This window comes from Glandiceps talaboti, chromosome 14, assembly GCF_964340395.1.
Source record: "Glandiceps talaboti chromosome 14, keGlaTala1.1, whole genome shotgun sequence".
Lineage (NCBI taxonomy): Eukaryota > Metazoa > Hemichordata > Enteropneusta > Spengelidae > Glandiceps > Glandiceps talaboti.
In genome coordinates, this window is record NC_135562.1 from 23,709,396 (window position 1) to 23,729,559 (window position 20,164).

The 20,164-nt window shown below is 40.2% G+C and overlaps 1 protein-coding gene across 1 annotated transcript in view; it reads left to right on the forward strand.

The window, feature by feature from the left end:
• LOC144445422 (separin-like) overlaps positions 1–20,164 on the forward strand; it is a 179,089-nt gene that overhangs the window by 138,436 nt on the left and 20,489 nt on the right. Inside the window, exons 19-20 of the mRNA XM_078134961.1 lie at positions 2,656–2,873; positions 11,105–11,188. Of these exons, the coding sequence (XP_077991087.1) occupies positions 2,656–2,873; positions 11,105–11,188 (302 nt within the window). The remainder of the gene's footprint in view (positions 1–2,655; positions 2,874–11,104; positions 11,189–20,164) is intronic.

The following is a 20,164-nucleotide window of genomic DNA, read 5'->3' on the forward strand; positions in this document are numbered from 1 at the left end:
GAGTGTTTGCAAATAAAGTAATATTACCTGTACAGTAATACATCTAAAAGTTGCTAAATTTCAATTACTTGTACAGTAATACATCTAAAAGTTACTAATTTTCAATTACCTGTGCAGTAATACATCGAAAAGTTGCTAAATTTCAATTACTTGTACAGTAATACATCCAAAAGTTACTAATTTTCAATTACTTGTACAGTAATACCTCTAAAAGTCACTAATTTATAATTACCTGTACAGTAATACATCTAAAAGTTACTGATTTTCAATTACCTGTGCAGTAATACATCTAAAAGTTACTAATTTTTAATTACCCGTACAGTAATACATCTAAAAGTTACTAATTTTCAATTACATGTACAGTAATACATCTGAAAGTTACTAATTTTCAATTACCTGTACAGTAATACTAAGTTTTAGAGACAAAATATCAGTATGACGCAGCTTATAATGTGTAACTGGTGTCATAACCTGATTTGATAAATAAAATCTAGATGATACATGGATGTACCCTCACAATACACAGAAAATACAGTCAATACCTATAAGTCAGAACAACTGAAAATGGCGTCATTTTGTTGACCTTTGGCCTAATTATGATATTTTAATATCCAAAACTTTTGACAAAATATTTGTAATTGACTGACTATTCATAATATACTGTGTGTAACATGTAAATATGACTTTTAAGTAACTTTGACATGGTTTTATAGGCAGTAAGTATTAAGCCTACCAAAACATGTGTTTACCCATAGCAATACATGGTATTTCGGTTTTCTCGCGATATAACAAAATGCCCAGGGGTGCGCGAGTGGCACCCGTCAGATATGCTAACAGGACACCTTTCTGAGGTGGAAGCTGCAAAAAAATATCATATAACTCACATTGCAAGGTTAACCCCCAAAACCACCTCTGGCAACTGGACTACCCGGCCCTTTAGTCTTCCTCAACTCCCCGGGGAGCATACAATCCATTGCAGCCATTTAAGCGCATAGCATTAAAGCCTTCACATTGCAACCTACATCCTACCAGGTCCCAATTATACAGCTGGGTTGACTGAGGCACAGTTGTGGTTCAAATCTTGCCCAAGGACTTTAGCCACTGAGAAACAAACAGCAGGCAGCGACAGGGATTGAACCTGCAACCTGTAGATTCCAAGCCGGTCACACTAACCATTCACCCATCATGACTCCACAAATTAAAGATTTGTTAACAAAAAAGACACATTTTAGCCCTAATTTGCATATTACTGATAGAATCATCATGTCATGAACAAATCTTAATCTACACATCCCTATTAACGTTCCCACTAAATTACAGACCAATCTGAGTTTAAGTTTTTAGACCAAAAATCACATTTTTTTACCCAAATCACACACTGTTGCACTACAAGTGAGCTAGACAATCATGTCGTGTGATTTGCTTGCTCACATATCTACCTTCAGAGGACACAATCTTAAATCCTCATATCTTCCTCTACCACTACATGCAATGCTTTGAGTACTTTAGCAGAGGTTGTAAGTTCATCATCCTCATTCACAACTAGCTATTTCTGGAAATTGAAATTCTGCTATTCGGCATTCCTATCGTATTCCATTTTAATATTAATAAAATGCCATTTTTGGTCAAATTTAGGTGTGTTTTTTATTCTCTTAATTCATAATTCATAAACTGATGATGTTGTCGGAAAAGTCACTCCTTGTGACAACTTGATCAGCTGGAATGAAAACAAACTACGTTTGCACATTTTTATTTGTGTATTTATTGTCATTTTTAGGGTTGGATAGGAAACTGGGTAATCATTCAGCAAATGAACACCTATACCTAATAAGGCTCACCATGTATGGATAAACATTCTTAAAACAGTACAGTAGTGCTACAATACCATTGGCACTATTTTTTTAAAATACTTAAACTTAGAAAGTATTGGGCAGATAAGTCTGAAATTAGGTGGGAACTTTCTTAAGGATGTTTGGATTCAGAATTGTTCATGACATGATGAACCTGGCAGTAATATTATGCAAATTAGGTCTAAAAATGTGTCCTTTTTGTCAAAAATCTATCATTCCAAAACTACTGAGCAGATTGGGGTGAATTTTAATGGGGATGCAATTTTGGTCAAAAAATTGTAATTTTATATCTCAAAAAAACTACATAATGAATGGGGCTGAAACTTGGGGATAATTGTAGAGGTGTTATTCTGCAGTTATTGTGCAACACATTTTGACACTTGCAGCCATGACCACACCCTTAGCAACCGTGAAAGATGATGCATACATATTACAAAGATAACAGGGATAGATATGTAAATGAATAAAGGTTCAAAAAATGTATGCAAATATGCCTAGCAACAAGACCATCCCCATAGCAACAGCCAAATGATAGTTTATGTTGCAAAGATGAAAACTGGAAAGGGTAGGCAAATTAATAGAGATTCCAAAAATGTTTGCAAATATGCCTAGCAACAGGACTATGCATAGCAACAGCCAAATGATAGTTTACAATGTATATTGCAAAGATGAAAACTGGAAAGGGTAGGCAAATTAAGAGATTCCAAAAATGTATGCAAATATGCCTAGCAACAGGACTATGCCCATAGCAACAGTTAAATACAGTTATGCTACAATGCCACTGGTGCTATTTTTATTTCTGTAGAACATCCAGCACATTCCATGGGAGAGTATTCCAATACTGCGTGGTCAAAGTGTGAGTAGGATGCCATCACTACATTTTGTATTATCACATTTAAAACAACGTCATTATGAAGACAGTGTACTCAACCATGGTATAGATCCAACTAAGACGTTTTATGTCATTAATCCAAGTAATGATTTACCATCTACGCAGAAAACCTTCCAAGATTGGTTTCAAAGGTAAGTAATACCACTGAGACACTTGTAGTTGCAATAAGACACTTCCAGAATAAAACTGTTATTGGACCTAGCAACAATGACCTCACCCATAGCAACAACCAAATGGCAGTGTGTTTTGGTCAAATAACACCATTATCAGGTAGGCAAGTGAGTAAACATTCAAAAAATGTGTGCAAATATCCTTAACAACCATGACCACACCCATAGCAACTGCCAAACGGTGGTGTTTATTACAGATAATGGATTTTTAGACAAGTGAACAAACATTTTTAAAATGTATGCAAATGAACCTAGCAACAAGACCATGCCCATAGCAACAGCCAAATGATCATACATATCGCAAAGATAACATTTATTAATAGGCAATTGAATAAACATTCAAGAAATGTATGTAAATGTGCCTACCAACAGGACCATGCCCATAGGAACAACCAAATGATCCGGTATATTGCAAAGATAATATGTATTAATAGACAATTGAATAAACATTCAAATATGTATGTAAATGTGCCTACCAACAGGACCACGCCCATAGGAACAACCAAATGATCCGGTATATTGCAAAGATAATATGTATTAATAGACAATTGAATAAACATTCAAAAATGTATGTAAATGTGCCTAGCAACAAGACCACACCCATAGCAACAGCCAAATGATCACTTATATTGGAAAGATAACAATGAAAAAAATGTATGCAAATATTCAGTCAATTATACAGTTGTCCTAGAATGCCATTGTTACTATATTTCATACAGGCTTATACATCACACTATCATGAGTCATGACTGGTGGTAATCCACTGAAAACATCCATTGCGAGGGCTGAGTCATCTCCGATGACTGCTTGTTTCTTTTAAATTTGCAAACTATTTTTGATGTTGAAACGGCAATCATAATTATATTTGAATAAAACGGAATGAAAAATGCTAGGTATCAAACTGTCCATGCTTGGTGCGCTGTCGTCCGTATATACATATTGTGTCATTAAAAAGTATTCCCCATTTTTCCCCATTATCCAATTTTCATGTATTATACACCAATGGAAAGCTTACTTTCCATACTGCAACCTTACAAAAAATATATGTTTGAAGATAAGAATACGTTGAGAAAAGCATTGTCAAATGAGACAATGATTGCTTGATGATCAAGCAACAAAATACAAAGGAATTTTCAGCACACGGCAAGTCTATTTTGATTGCTCATATCTGCTGAACACTTGAATCTAATAAGCTGGAAATCAACAGATTTATAAAGCTGTCCATCATTGAGATGTTTACGTTCTAACAAAGTCCAAGATATGTCTCTAGAGCTATGAACCTAGGCAGAAATGTGCCCATAGGAGAACCTTCCTCAAGCCAAGTTCATGACTTCTGTATTATCTCATTAATATTCATGAGTTTGGAAAATCTCCAACTTTAGAGAGATTGTTTCCTCCGGTGTTGGAGTGGTATGGAACTGATGACAAGGCTTTGTTTGTAACTCAGTACGTACAATAACAAACTTTTTACACATTTTTTAGCTTTTTACAATGTATTGGGTTGCAAACAGACTTTTTCAATGTTGGTTCACATTGATTTTTTAAGTATAGGAAGTCATGATAAAATTGTTTTATAACGTTCCATAATGTTGAAAACAAGAATATGGTAATATATAGCTAACTTTTTATTGCACATATACTAGTACATGGCGTTCTGTTACATGAAATGAATATATAAGTATACTATAATGTTTCCTAATTTTAATTGGTATGGCATGCAACTTCACTTTGAGAATTTTCTCAGTGTTAGTATACTGAATTAAAATTTCAATTGTGATCAGGATGGGGTATTGTTATCACCATGACATGTTAAGATAATACCAGATAACACTTTTTTAGTTTTAGTCCATGAATTTCAAAAATTTCTAGGGGCTCAAGGGGAACCCCTCCTGTACCTACCCTCACACTGCTCCCTTTTATTTTGATTCAAATTCTATTAGTAGTATTATTACTACCTTGACATGTTAAAATAGAACTAGAAAGCATTCTTTTAGTTTTTGAATTTCAAAAATCTCCAGGGAGGGAAGGGGAAACCCCCTTGCCTTCCATAAACTTTGATTCAACTGACACCTAATTTCCAATTTTACTAGCTACTTTGGGAATAAACTGTACTCATTGTTTCCTCTTCCCTTTGAAATAAGCTACATCCATCATGTTATGAGGGAATTATATTTCAAAATAAAAAGTTTTGTATGCATGTGTATGCATGTGTATGTATGTATGTATGTATGTATGTATGTATGTATGTGTGTATGTATGTGTGTGTGTGTGTATGTATGTATGTATGTATGTATGTATGTATATGCATTCATGTGCATGTGTGTGTCTCATTGGAACACAACCTTAATTTGTGTAACGTTTGTAGAACGCCATTTACAGTTATGACTGTAAAATGGTGGTGGTGGGTTTACAAAAACATTGTGTGTGTGTGTGTGTGGGGGGGGGGGGGGTTTACAGAAATATTTGGGATTTTCAAAGCAATGCCCAGTCATAAATACTGACAGCTCCCTACACTGGAAGTCTACACTCTATGGGTCTTTTCATAGATGGAACCATTCTACTGTGTATGTACACTGGGAGTCTACACTGGTCTTTTCATAGATTGAACCATTCTACTGTGTATGTACACTGGGAGTCTACACTGGTCTTTTCATAGATTCAACCATTCTACTGTGTATGTACACTGGGAGTCTACACTGGTCTTTTCATAGATTGAACCATTCTAATATGTATGTACTCTGGGAGTCTACACTGGTCTTTTCATAGATTGAACCATTCTACTGTGTATGTACACTTGAAGTCTACACTGGTCTTTTCATAGATTGAACCATTCTACTGTGTATGTACACTGGGAGTCTACACTGGTCTTTTCATAGATTGAACCATTCTACTGTGTATGTACACTTGAAGTCTACACTGGTCTTTTCATAGATTGAACCATTCTAATGTGTATGTACACTTGAAGTCTACACTGGTCTTTTCATAGATTGAACCATTCTACTGTGTATGTACATGGGGAGTCTACACTGGTCTTTTCATAGATGGAACCATTCTAATGTGTATGTACACTTGAAGTCTACACTGGTCTTTTCATAGATTGAACCATTCTACTGTGTATGTACACTTGAAGTCTACACTGGTCTTTTCATAGATTGAACCATTCTAATGTGTATGTACACTGGGAGTCTACTCTGGTCTTTTCATAGATTGAATGAACCATTCTACTGTGTATGTACATGGGGAGTCTACACTGGTCTTTTCATAGATGGAACCATTCTAATGTGTATGTACACTGGGAGTCTACTCTGGTCTTTTCATAGATTGAATGAACCATTCTACTGTGTATGTACATGGGGAGTCTACACTGGTCTTTTCATAGATGGAACCATTCTAATGTGTATGTACACTTGAAGTCTACACTGGTCTTTTCATAGATTGAACCATTCTACTGTGTATGTACACTTGAAGTCTACATTGGTCTTTTCATAGATTGAACCATTCTACTGTGTATGTACACTGGGAGTCTACACTGGTCTTTTCATAGATTGAACCATTCTAATGTGTATGTACACTTGAAGTCTACACTGGTCTTTTCATAGATTGAACCATTCTACTGTGTATGTACACTGGGAGTCTACACTGGTCTTTTCATAGATTGAACCATTCTACTGTGTATGTACACTTGAAGTCTACACTGGTCTTTTCATAGATTGAACCATTCTACTGTGTATGTACACTTGAAGTCTACACTGGTCTTTTCATAGATTGAACCATTCTACTGTGTATGTACACTGGGAGTCTACACTGGTCTTTTCATAGATTGAACCATTCTACTGTGTATGTACACTTGAAGTCTACACTGGTCTTTTCATAGATGGAACCATTCTACTGTGTATGTACACTTGAAGTCTACACTGGTCTTTTCATAGATGGAACCATTCTACTGTGTATGTACATGGGGAGTCTACACTGGTCTTTTCATAGATTGAACCATTCTAATGTGTATGTACACTTGAAGTCTACACTGGTCTTTTCATAGATTGAACCATTCTACTGTGTATGTACACTTGAAGTCTACACTGGTCTTTTCATAGATTGAACCATTCTAATGTGTATGTACACTGGGAGTCTACTCTGGTCTTTTCATAGATTGAATGAACCATTCTACTGTGTATGTACATGGGGAGTCTACACTGGTCTTTTCATAGATGGAACCATTCTAATGTGTATGTACACTTGAAGTCTACACTGGTCTTTTCATAGATTGAACCATTCTACTGTGTATGTACACTTGAAGTCTACACTGGTCTTTTCATAGATTGAACCATTCTACTGTGTATGTACACTGGGAGTCTACACTGGTCTTTTCATAGATTGAACCATTCTAATGTGTATGTACACTTGAAGTCTACACTGGTCTTTTCATAGATTGAACCATTCTACTGTGTATGTACACTGGGAGTCTACACTGGTCTTTTCATAGATTGAACCATTCTACTGTGTATGTACACTTGAAGTCTACACTGGTCTTTTCATAGATTGAACCATTCTACTGTGTATGTACACTTGAAGTCTACACTGGTCTTTTCATAGATTGAACCATTCTACTGTGTATGTACACTGGGAGTCTACACTGGTCTTTTCATAGATTGAACCATTCTACTGTGTATGTACACTTGAGGTCTAAGTTGATTGAGAAATCCGTTTTGATTCAACTCAATTCGTATCTATGTAGTAACAACTTGTATGCAAAATGTCAGTCAGCGTATCGTGAGGGCCATAGTACTGAAACGGCACTCATTCGAGTCCAAAACGACGTGCTACGGGCCCTTGATCGCCGGGATGATGTTATTTTAATTCTACTTGATTTGTCAGCTGCTTTCGACACCATCGACCATAGAATTTTGATACATAGATTGCGTCATAGGTTCGGCATTCATGGTACTGTACTCAACTGGATTACTTCATATTTACAAGATAGAACAATGAGAGTAAGTGTTGGGTCGATGATGTCGGAAGCACAACCACTTGATTGCGGTGTTCCTCAGGGTTCTGTCCTTGGACCTGTGCTTTTTAGTTTGTACACAGCACCGCTTGAGGACATCATACTGAAACACGGTTTGGAGAGTATGTTTTATGCTGACGACTCTCAACTGTACATCGTTTGCTCCCGTGATAGTGTCCCAAGTGCAAAAATTGATAATTGTATCGGTGAAATTAGACAGTGGATGAATGATAACATGCTAGCACTTAACGATAGCAAGACTGAGGTTATTAGATTCTCCTCTAAGTTTGGTAGTGGGGACCGACCACGGGAGTGTGATGTACATGTTGGAGGCGTCAGTGTGCATTCTTCTCCAATAGTTCGTGACCTTGGTGTCACATTTGATGTTTCGATGACGATGGTACCACACGTTTCAAGTGTGTGCAAATCAGCATATTTTGCTTTGTGGAGGATCAGTAGAATCCGTAATCTTTTAGACCAACGATCAACAGAAACATTGGTTCATGCATTTGTTACTTCTAGGCTTGATTACTGCAATAGTCTGCTTTATGGCCTGCAAAGGTATCACATCACTAAATTACAGTCCATTCAGAATGCTGCTGCACGATTAGTAACCAAAACAAGGAAAGCGGAACATATTACACCAGTACTCAATATGCTGCATTGGCTTCCCTTACAGAAACGGGTTGAATTTAAAATCATGTGTTTAACTTATAAAGTTTTAAATAATAGGACACCTGTATACCTTAGTGACCTCTTGAATGTTCGTTCTCCTGGCCGCACTCTTCGATCTACTACAGCAGGAGCAAACACATTACAGCAGCCTGTAGTTAACACGGTGTTTTATGGCGACAGGGCCTTTTCGTCATGTGCTCCACGTTTGTGGAATCGGCTGCCTGTTGCACTCCGTTCGAGTGAAAATTTTAATATTTTTAAATCGAATCTCAAAACATACCTTTTTACTGTATGATTGTTTTATTCACTTTCACTGATGTATTGTGTTTTAACGGTGTCTTAGTACTGTAAGGCGCTTTGAGATGTTTTTACATGGAAAGCGTTTGTCTTTTTAAGAAATAAATATTATTATTATTATTATTACACTGGTCTTTTCATAGATGGAACCATTCTACTGTGTATGTACACTTGAAGTCTACACTGGTCTTTTCATAGATGGAACCATTCTACTGTGTATGTACACTTGAAGTCTACACTGGTCTTTTCATAGATTGAACCATTCTAATGTGTATGTACACTTGAAGTCTACACTGGTCTTTTCATAGATTGAACCATTCTACTGTGTATGTACACTTGAAGTCTACACTGGTCTTTTCATAGATTGAACCATTCTACTGTGTATGTACACTGGGAGTCTACACTGGTCTTTTCATAGATTGAACCATTCTACTGTGTATGTACACTTGAGGTCTACACTGGTCTTTTCATAGATGGAACCATTCTACTGTGTATGTACACTTGAAGTCTACACTGGTCTTTTCATAGATGGAACCATTCTACTGTGTATGTACACTTGAAGTCTACACTGGTCTTTTCATAGATTGAACCATTCTAATGTGTATGTACACTTGAAGTCTACACTGGTCTTTTCATAGATTGAACCATTCTACTGTGTATGTACACTTGAAGTCTACACTGGTCTTTTCATAGATTGAACCATTCTAATGTGTATGTACACTGGGAGTCTACACTGGTCTTTTCATAGATGGAACCATTCTAATGTGTATGTACACTTGAAGTCTACACTGGTCTTTTCATAGATTGAACCATTCTACTGTGTATGTACACTTGAAGTCTACACTGGTCTTTTCATAGATTGAACCATTCTACTGTGTATGTACACTGGGAGTCTACACTGGTCTTTTCATAGATTGAACCATTCTAATGTGTATGTACACTTGAAGTCTACACTGGTCTTTTCATAGATTGAACCATTCTACTGTGTATGTACACTGGGAGTCTACACTGGTCTTTTCATAGATTGAACCATTCTACTGTGTATGTACACTTGAAGTCTACACTGGTCTTTTCATAGATTGAACCATTCTACTGTGTATGTACACTTGAAGTCTACACTGGTCTTTTCATAGATTGAACCATTCTACTGTGTATGTACACTGGGAGTCTACACTGGTCTTTTCATAGATTGAACCATTCTACTGTGTATGTACACTTGAAGTCTACACTGGTCTTTTCATAGATTGAACCATTCTACTGTGTATGTACACTTGAAGTCTACATTCTATAGGGGGCTTCACACAGTAAAATATAGTCTGCTCTAAAACGATAGTTCGTTATTTAGTCCGCTTTCTTCATTTCTATGTTAACTGGAAACAAATGCTACAATTTCTGTAACATAAACACTAGTAGACACAAGCAATTCAGGTCTAAAACACAAAGTTGGGTGAATTTGTCTGCTAAATTATATCTTACCTGCCACAAAATTGGACATTTCCTAACTTTAACATTAATTTCAGAGCCTTCAAGACCCAAGAAATGTTCAGAGATACCCCAATCCTGTCAAAATTGGCTAAAGTAGAAACGCATGCTTGCAGCATTTTGAAATGGGTAGTATGCTGACATCTCCCTCACGTTTTCAGCATGATCTCGTCTATTTGAGTTTGCCCAGCAGGAATTATTGTAGCATTTGCTTCCAGTTAACCCTCAAAATCACAACAATCACTACAATTATTGCAGCTACCCTAAATATAATGCATTTTTTACGCATCAGTACAGTAAGATTGAAATTGTTCCATCAGACTCGAACGTATTTGAACAGATTGAGACGTATTCAAGAGATGTTTGATGGAAAATGCATTTCTTTGGTGATGGTCAAGGCACATATTCTTGTATGACTTTTATATCTAGGAGCTTAATTTGCATTGCTGGTCACAACCATTATAAAGAGATATGTACAGGGTTTAATAATAATAATGATAATAATGTGCAGGCCTATATATAGAACATTAGACTCTTGAAAGCACACAGAACTAGAAACAGCACTTACAACAGTCCTTTATATATGTCTTCAACTCCCTGGAAAGTACATGTGTGTAATCCATTGCAACCTCGTGGTTTTAAATCCTCCACCTAGCAACCTCTATCCTATCAGGTCCCCATACACTTTGGTTGACTTCGACACATTAATGATTCCAGTCAATTTTATCCTTAGTCAAAAAGGTTGGCATGGTGTGGCTGGTAACAAACCAAGCAGACAAGAATTCAAGACAGCCTTACTAAAGGAAGACCTCTTTATGTAAGTATCTTTATATTATACCATCCAATAAATTTTTAGCACAACTGAACTTCTTAGGTTCAGTAGTGCTATAGTGCTATAGGCATGGCAAAGTGTCTGTCTGTCTGTCTGTGTGTGTGTGTGTGTTGTGTGTGTGTGTGTGCGTGCGTGCGTGCGTGTGTGTGTGTGTAAACAACTTCAAGTAAAAAAACCACTGGACCGATTGCCATGTTTGGTGGGTATATTACCTTAGGTGTCTAGTTGGGAAATTGTTCAAATCAAAATGATCTTACCATTGGTGTGGGATTTCAGTATTTAAAAAAATGTGACTAATTGTGGTCAAAAAACTGAAACTAGAAAACTACTGGGCAGATCGGTTTGAAATTTGTAGGGAATGTCCTTATGGGTGTTTAGCTTAAGAATTGTTCATGACATGATCACCCTGAACAAAACAAACAGCAGATCCTCATCACATCAGATTTTAATCAGATTGCATGTGATGATGCCATCAGCGATAAGCAAATTAGGTCTAAAATGTCAATTCTGTACAGACAAATACCCACCTTTTAGCTTACTTTTGGGTGTCCCTCTGCTTCCCCTTGTGTATTGCCAAATATAAATTAATGCCTCCGGCACCCTGTGGCCTGTCGTCCTAGTGGTCACATGACCTTGACTAGCCAATCCCCAGTATTCCTTGGCAAATCGACTAATTTCGTAGAATAGCTAAAGGACTCTGCGAGTTTTATCCTCTTGTGCCAAAATTGACACGAGATATCTTCTAATAAGCGGTGGACACTTCGCTGAATACCTCAGGATTCCAGCTAAGTCGTTCCTTTTTATTCTCGTGTGTTGCGTCTACGTTTTGTGGACACCTTATTTTTCTCAAGTTCGTTGGCACCTCATTTGGTAAATCGGGCGCCATTGTTGTACTTGTATATTTTTTTTTAGCATTTGAACTTCCTTCACAATGTCGGATCAGTCTCCCATAAGTAAGTGTGGCCACCCCATCGTTGCGGGAGATGGCCATGATCTTTGTGCGGACTGCAGATCCTGTCGGCCCGACCAGACATGCGATTTCTGCAGTAACTGGACCGATCGTCAGTGGAAAAAATTTTCAGAAAGACGTAGCGAGATTGATGACGTCATCCCTCAACACACGTCTTTGCTAGTCGAGCGGACTTCCTCTACGGTAAGTACTTCCAAAGAAGGTAAGTCCGTTTCTCCTTTTCAGGAAAACCACCTTTTTCAAGGTGACAGTTTTACCTCCATTATGGATCCTGGAGTGCCTGCGGTTGTCGCCACACCATCCCGGTCGAACCCACATAGGGATTTATGCTCTGCGGAACCCGATCTATCGCCCGATAGACGGGATCCGTATTACCTCCCTCGGCGTTCCCAGCCCGATGACGGACAGGTTCGCCCGATCAAAAATACGATCGTTCAGGGAGAGGCAGAACGTATCCCCACAACGGAGGTCAGGGACATTTCCTTTGGTCAAGGTCAAACCACTGCTGTGGTACGTAATAATTTACCACAGGCGGCAAATTCGAGGGGGCAGTCCAGATACCGGACACCCATCGATTCTGTGACCGACCAAACAGGAGTACAACCTGGAGTTTATTTCTCTCCTTGGGGACACTCCTACGTTCCTTATAACCAATTTTCTGTGACAAACCCACAGTATTTCCAACAGTATACAGGGGTTCATCCACAGATGACTGGGAACACTGCCTTCTTACCACAGGGAGCAGTACCCTATTTACCACAGGGAACAGCACCCTCTATGGTACCCAGTGTTCCCAATGCCTGGCAGCAAACCATTCAACATGGTTTTCAAGGGCGGACTCCACCTGTTACTAACCCCACACCGGGCCTAGTGACAATGAGCCCCCACCCCCAGGGGAACCAAGAGGCCGAAGCAGGAAGTCAACCGTCACCCTCTCGGCCGTCTCGTTCCAGTAGTAGGTCTACTACTCGGGATAGAGCGTCATCATCTGATCATTCTGTCTCAGGGTCAAGACATGGTGATCGGTCACGCTCCCCACATAGAGACCTTCCAGTTCGTTTTGATCGTTTAACTCGGGAAGGACGCAGGTCTCCACAGGTATCTAAGGATGTGTTGGAGATCCATGCCTCTGATGACGATTTTAGCGACATGGAATCCCGTTCTGAAATATCAGTCGGGGTAGCCAGTCGCTGTCCGTCAGCGGCCACTACTCGTGATAAAGTGGCCTATGAAAAGGTAATTTCATGGATTTACGAGCAGTTTCCCGACTGTAAACGGCCGGCTCCACCCATGCCGCTTGAATCCCGAATGTTTCAGTCGCTGGGGGAGGAGTCGCGAGCGTCATCTTACCCTACTACGTCTCTTCCTTTGGCCGATTCAGTCTCGTCTTGACAAGCACAAATTGAGAACGAACTGGCAGGTATGAACGACAGGGATCCCCTTCCACCGGGTCGATTCCCATGGTTCAAATCCAGGTCGAAGTCTTACCAGGTTCATACATCTGAACCATGGCTAGGGTCTCCAACGTTGGAGAAGGAAGCAAGGTTAGTTGACAACAACTATACTGCTTTCAAATCTTATATGGTCTCTCGCTCCTTCGTGAGCTCCGTGGGTGAATCGTTGTCTAAGAACATACGCATTCTATCACACCTGGACTGGTTTATCGCTACGGCGATTGAGTTGACTAAGAGTGGTCCTGTGTCAGACACGCAGAGCAAACTCCTCCGTCTTTTTCGCTCAGTAGCGACGAGTGTGACTGATCTCACGGACTCGTCATTACGTCAGCGGGCATCTCTAATTTTGTCAGAACGTGATGCCTTCCTTGAGCGACTAGCACCGAAATACACCCCGAACTAAAACTAGAAGCTAGGGCTAGCAAGACAAGCAATTCTAGATTTTTATTTGGGGGCTCGCTGAGCAAGATGGCTAAGCAAGCTCCGACCGCAACTGAGAGGGATGCAAAATTTACAAAAAACCCTCAATTCCAGGCCACTGCTATGCCTAAAGCGTCTACGTTTACTCCGACTACAAGACAGCAACCACAAACTAGTGGATACAAGCGTCGAAGTCAGAGTAAGAAACGCACCCGTAAACCTAAACAGGTTCAGGCTGCAAACACTAGACGCTCGAGTCAGCCAGGTAAGCCGTCCACTTCCTCGACCAATCAAACACAGGGGTCAGGAAGTCGTCAGCAGTTCTCCTGACTTCCTTCCCGACAGGACCGTGAACCCCACGTACAGCGGTCCAGTGGGCGGGCGTATAAGTTTATATGCAAAACATTGGGAATGCATTACGTCAGACGAATGGATTTTTCTACCGTAAGAGAGGGTTACCGCCTATCTTTCGTACGCGATCCCTCTCTTTCGGTCGTACTGTTCGTTACTCCAGTTCCAAGACCAGTCAACAAACGGCATTTCTGGAAGCTATCGACTCCCTAATAAGCAAAAACGCAATACAGGAAATCGATGCCCAGTCATCGGGACCCAGCTTTTACAGCCACTTTTTCCTGGTTCCAAAAAAGTCGGGGGGATGGCGTCCGATACGGAATCTATCCACTCTCAACAAGTACCTGCGAGTGCCCAGATTCAAGATGGAAACAAGTCCTCGCCTCTATTCAGCCAGGCGAATGGATGGCATCCATAGATTTGAAGGACGCCTACTTCCACATTCCCATTCACGAGTCGTGTCGTCACTTTCTCCGCTTTGCAACCGACGGTCGAGTGTTCGAATACGTAGCACTACCGTTCAGCCTCGCAACAGCACCGAGAGTCTTTACTCGAGTAGTTTCCGCGCCAGTGATCACTCTCCATGCGCGCGGTTTTCCACTAAATCCTTATCTAGACGACTGGTTGCTACACGACAAGAAAGTCGAACAGCTATGTCGTGTTGTTCGAGACACCCAGATTATTCTGAGGTCTCTCGGATTCCTTCTGAGTCCCGACAAATCGATTCTAGTTCCTACTCAGGACATGATTTTTATCGGGATGCGTTTTATGACCAAACAGGGAATAGTCTGTCCACCGCAAGAGCGAGTAGACAAGATTGTAGTACTGGTAAGGCTTGTAGCAAAACAAACCCGCATACAAGCCAAACTATTTCTGTCCCTGTTGGGTTTGATGAATTCCATCATCGACATTTCACCATGGGCACGCCTCAGAATGCGACCAATTCAACACTACCTGTTTGCTCACTGGCACCCCAGTATCCAATCAGCAGAGTCTATGGTTCCCATCCTACACCCCTTTTTCCACACCTACGATGGTGGTTGGACAAAGAGGCAATGTTGGAAGGAAAACAATTGTTGAGTTGGAAAACAGATATTTCCCTTTTTACCGACGCGTCCAAGGTGGGATGGGGAGCCCATCTGGACCACCACTGGACCTCAGGTACTTGGGATCTACCATCCAGCCTCCATCATATCAACTGGTTGGAAATGCAGGCAGTTGTTCTAGCTCTTCGCCAGTTCGAACACCTGGTGTCACACCGCTGTGTGCTAGTCAATACCGACAACACAACAGTGGTGGCTTACATCAACAAAATGGGGGGGACCAGGTCACCGACCCTATGTTATCTCACCTGAGATCTAATGTTCTGGTGCAAAGACAGGAAGATAACACTAAGGGCACGGCACCTTCCGGGGAAGCGCAACGGGATTGCAGACGCACTCTCGCGCTGCATCCAAGTTCGCCCCACGGAATGGGAGATTCCACAGAATGTAGCCAATCAAATCTTCATCAGGTGGAACAAGCCTGTAGTCGACCTGTTCGCGACATTTCTCAATCGCAAACTGCCTCTCTTTGTATCTCCTGTACCAGATTTCAGAGCAATGGCAGTGGACGCCATGTCTTTCAGTTGGGAGGGGCTGGAGGCTTACGCCTTCCCACCTCTCCCCCTACTACCACTAGTCCTCAGAAAAATTCAAGAGGAAAAGTGTGTACTATCTCTAGTCGCTCCACTGTGGCCGAACCGCTCGTGGTTCCCAGTGTTACTGTCTCTCCTAATAGATCTCCCATGCAAACTACCCCAGAGGGAGGATCTGTTGTCACAGGGACGGAACATCCTTCACCCACATTCCATCTACACGTATTCAGATTGTCGAACGATCTCTCATTGCAAAGGGCTTTTCTTGCAAGACTGCCGCGGTCATCGCAAGACCCCAGCATGCGAGTACCCTTGCCACTTACGGGGAAAAGTGGATGAGATTCTCTAGTTGGTGTAATCAACGATCGATTGATCCACTCCAAGTTACTACACAACAATTAACTGCCTTTCTGTTTGAACTGTTTGATGTACAGAAGTTAGCTGTCCAAACCATAATGGTATACCGCTCAGCTATTTCTAGTACCATTAGGAGTGTTGGGGGCCCGGACTTTGGACAAAATAAGATCTTATTTAGTTTGATAAGGAACTTCCACATTAAGAGACCACCTCGGCCCATTTCAGCTCCCCAGTGGAGTCTGTCTCTAGTTTTCAACACATTACAATCTCCCCCTTTTGAACCTCTTCACCAGATTTCATTGGAATTTCTCACTCTTAAAACGACGTTCCTACTAGCTCTTGCTTCAGGCAGTCGTAGAAGCGAGATCCACGCACTAGATATTGGACAGGGTCGAATCCAGTTGTTACAGCACCAAGTTGTACTTCAGACTCATCCTAAGTTCATTGCTAAAAATCAGGTTTTAGGTTCCGTGGCTTCTTCCATTATCATAAAAGATTTAGCCACGCTGGTGGGAAGGGACCGAAAAGAACATCTTTTATGTCCAGTCAGAGCTCTCAAGTGGTACTGTAATCGCACTAAGGATATTAGGGGCGATCGTACCTGCTTGTTCATCCCTTGGAAATCGGACAAAATGGATTGTACAACGGCCGACATTTCTAAGTGGATAGTTAATACTATTAAAGTAGCATACAGTTCTTCCACAGCTGATACACAGGCACTTTCTAAAGTTACTGCTCATGAGGTTCGTGCAGTCAGTCATTGAGGCAGGAACCTGGCGCTCTCGGAACTCTTTCATTAGCTTTTACTTGCGGGACATGGCCCAAGAGGCAGTCAGGATGTCTGCTCTAGGTCCTATCAGTTCGGCTCAAAATGTTGCTATGCCTTTCAGTGTGGAGACTCCCTCCACCAACTAGGTGTCGTATTCTAGGCTTACCCAAAAGTAAGCTAAAAGGTGGGTATTTGTCTGTACAGAATTGTAATTTCTACTGAAATGAATTTCTGTATAAGACTAATACCCACCTTTTATGCTCCCACCCTCCTCCCCACAGTCTCCAGTCCTTGTAACCTTCGGTTATGTTTAGAACCAAGGAATACTGGGGATTGGCTAGTCAAGGTCATGTGACCACTAGGTCGACAGGCCACAGGGTGCCGGAGGCATTAATTTATATTTGGCAATACACAAGGGGAAGCAGAGGGACACCCAAAAGTAAGCTAAAAGGTGGGTATTAGTCTTATACAGAAATTCATTTCAGTAGAAATTACAATTTTGGGTAAAAAACTTATATCTTGAAACTGCAAGGTGATGGGTTGAAACTTGGTGAGGATGTTTCTGGAGGTGTTATTCTGCAGTTATTGTTAAAAACATTATGACACAAATGGCCCTAGCAACCATTACCATACCCTTAGCAACATTGAAATGATGCATATTACAAAGATAATGACATGGATGGGTAGGTAAGTGAATACAGATTCAAATTATGGGGTGCAAATATGCCTAGCAACAAGACCATGCCCATAGCAACAGCTTAATGATGGTTTATATTGCAAAGATGAAAAGTGGGAAGGGTAGGCAAGTTAAAAAAGATTCCAAAAATGTATGCAAATATGCCTGGCAACTAGACCACGCTCATAGCAATACCTAAATACAGTTATGCTACAACGCCATTGGCACTATTTTTTTATTAGCTCCGCTGTCAGCGAAAGCTGAAAGCGTAGCTTTAGGTATAGGTTGTATAGAGTGTATAGGTGAATCATAGGTGTCCGTCAAACTTTTATATTTTCACTATCTTCTCTGAAAGCAACAGCCAGAATACTTCGATATTTGGTGTGCATGTTCCCTGGGGGGAGGCTATTCAGATTTGTTCATGCCAAGTTGATCTGTGCCATTTTCAATTTGTTATGATTTTTTTTCCAAAAATGACATTTTCATCAACTCCTCATATACTTCAAGTCAGATTGCTTTGATATCTGGTGTGTTGATGCACAGAGGGTAGCTTACTTAGATTTGTTAATTTCAAGTCAGCACATCTGCTCTTCTATTTTTTATGATTTTTTTTTTGAAATTTGAAAAAAAAAATGAATATGTTAATGAGCATTATGACCGACGCCATATTGGAAATCAGTCCGCAAGACTCTAGGTAAAGTGCAACTTTTCAAGTACTTTGTGGTTCATTTATGGAGTTTTGTTTTTGTATGATCAATATTGGTGGCAAAATTACAGCGTCAAAATTGCCGATGTGGTAATGCACAACAATCCCAAGTACCCGGATGCACGAGGGACTAACCCAGAAGCAAGTCGTTGTCAGCCATACGTTACAGTGCAGTGGTAACATCGTCCGAGAAATCGCTGCGTTCAGTGTCATTATTCACAGAATTGTTGTTTTCGAGTGAAAACCCGTCTTGAATTGTATAACGCTAACAAATGAAGACATGTCAAGTTATATTTTGAAAGTTGTATTGCTAGTTTGAGACGATTTTCTCACATACTATCGGGGCTTACTTGAACTTGGACCTTACTCCAGTTCATCGGGAAGTTTAGCCAGCCCGATAATTCTTTCTGGTTTAGTTTACAACACTTTCGATCACGCAGATTTTGTTGTTGTGATGAAAAGAAATTTAAAAAAAAGATCACTTCAACCATTTCGTTGTGTTTTCTTTATGATAGTTAATCGAACATGAATGAGTGTTACCACTGTAACCAGGAGGGTCTATGCTGTAACGTATGGCAAGGGTTCGACATACTCGCTGGTCCGCTATCCCGCGAGTCTAGTAACTTTCTGTAAGGACCAGTAAAGGTTACTAAAATGCCCATTGCAGGTAGTCCGACGGGATAGTGACTTTTTGATAGGTATATTAAGGAGCTCAGAATTCAAACCACCGGCTATATGATGAATTCACGGTCATAGTAAAATTCATTTGATTTTTAATTTGCTATTTTGACCAACTCCGGTTGTCTATTCATGATTCGCGATAAAATTACGATTAGTTTGGAAATGGGATAGATTTTCTATGATTCCGTGTCATAAAAGCATGTGTTGTGTATTTTTCGAAAAGCACACCTGGGGGAAAGTCGCCCAACAGGCGATCTCGCGCCATTGCTGTACTACGTCACACGTAGCACTTTATTCTGGCAGGGGTGTCTCTTGAAAACGGGAATAGCGTAGGGTGAGCCAATCAAGTGAGACCTTTCAAATGTAGCTAATATTATAGCCAATAAAATTAGTTGTACGATGATATGTGTATAATAAGGGTAAGACTGGCCTCTACACTGTAACAAGTAAATTAGTAAAGTTGAAATCTCGCATGATTTCGTATTTATGTACGGATACGTAGTCTTTCTAATGGATGTCAGCATTCGCCCGGGTCCGTCCACGTTCAACGGAACTAAGTGAAGCTCAATCATAACAATGGTGGCTGTCAAAATCGAAGACGCAATTTGACCGTGTTGTTATTTCAGTGAGTTTATTCAGCAAGAAAACAACGTGTTCTATGTGTTTGTACTTCCTACATGATGTGATGATCGTTTTTTTTACCGGTACAACTTACAGCCTACAATGAAACTGCTAACTTAGTTAGTAACACTGACACGATTCCGTGTTCCGTGTTCTGTGTTCATGTTTTGGGGCACATTTCTAAATACGCGAAACCAGTTATTGAATGTGTAGTGGATATTGATATTCAGTTTGAAAAATTAAAATCCTGAACTTTATTTTGCGAACGGTTTTGTCATTTCTTAGTAATTATAGGGCCGACTGTATGTCAACCCGGAAGT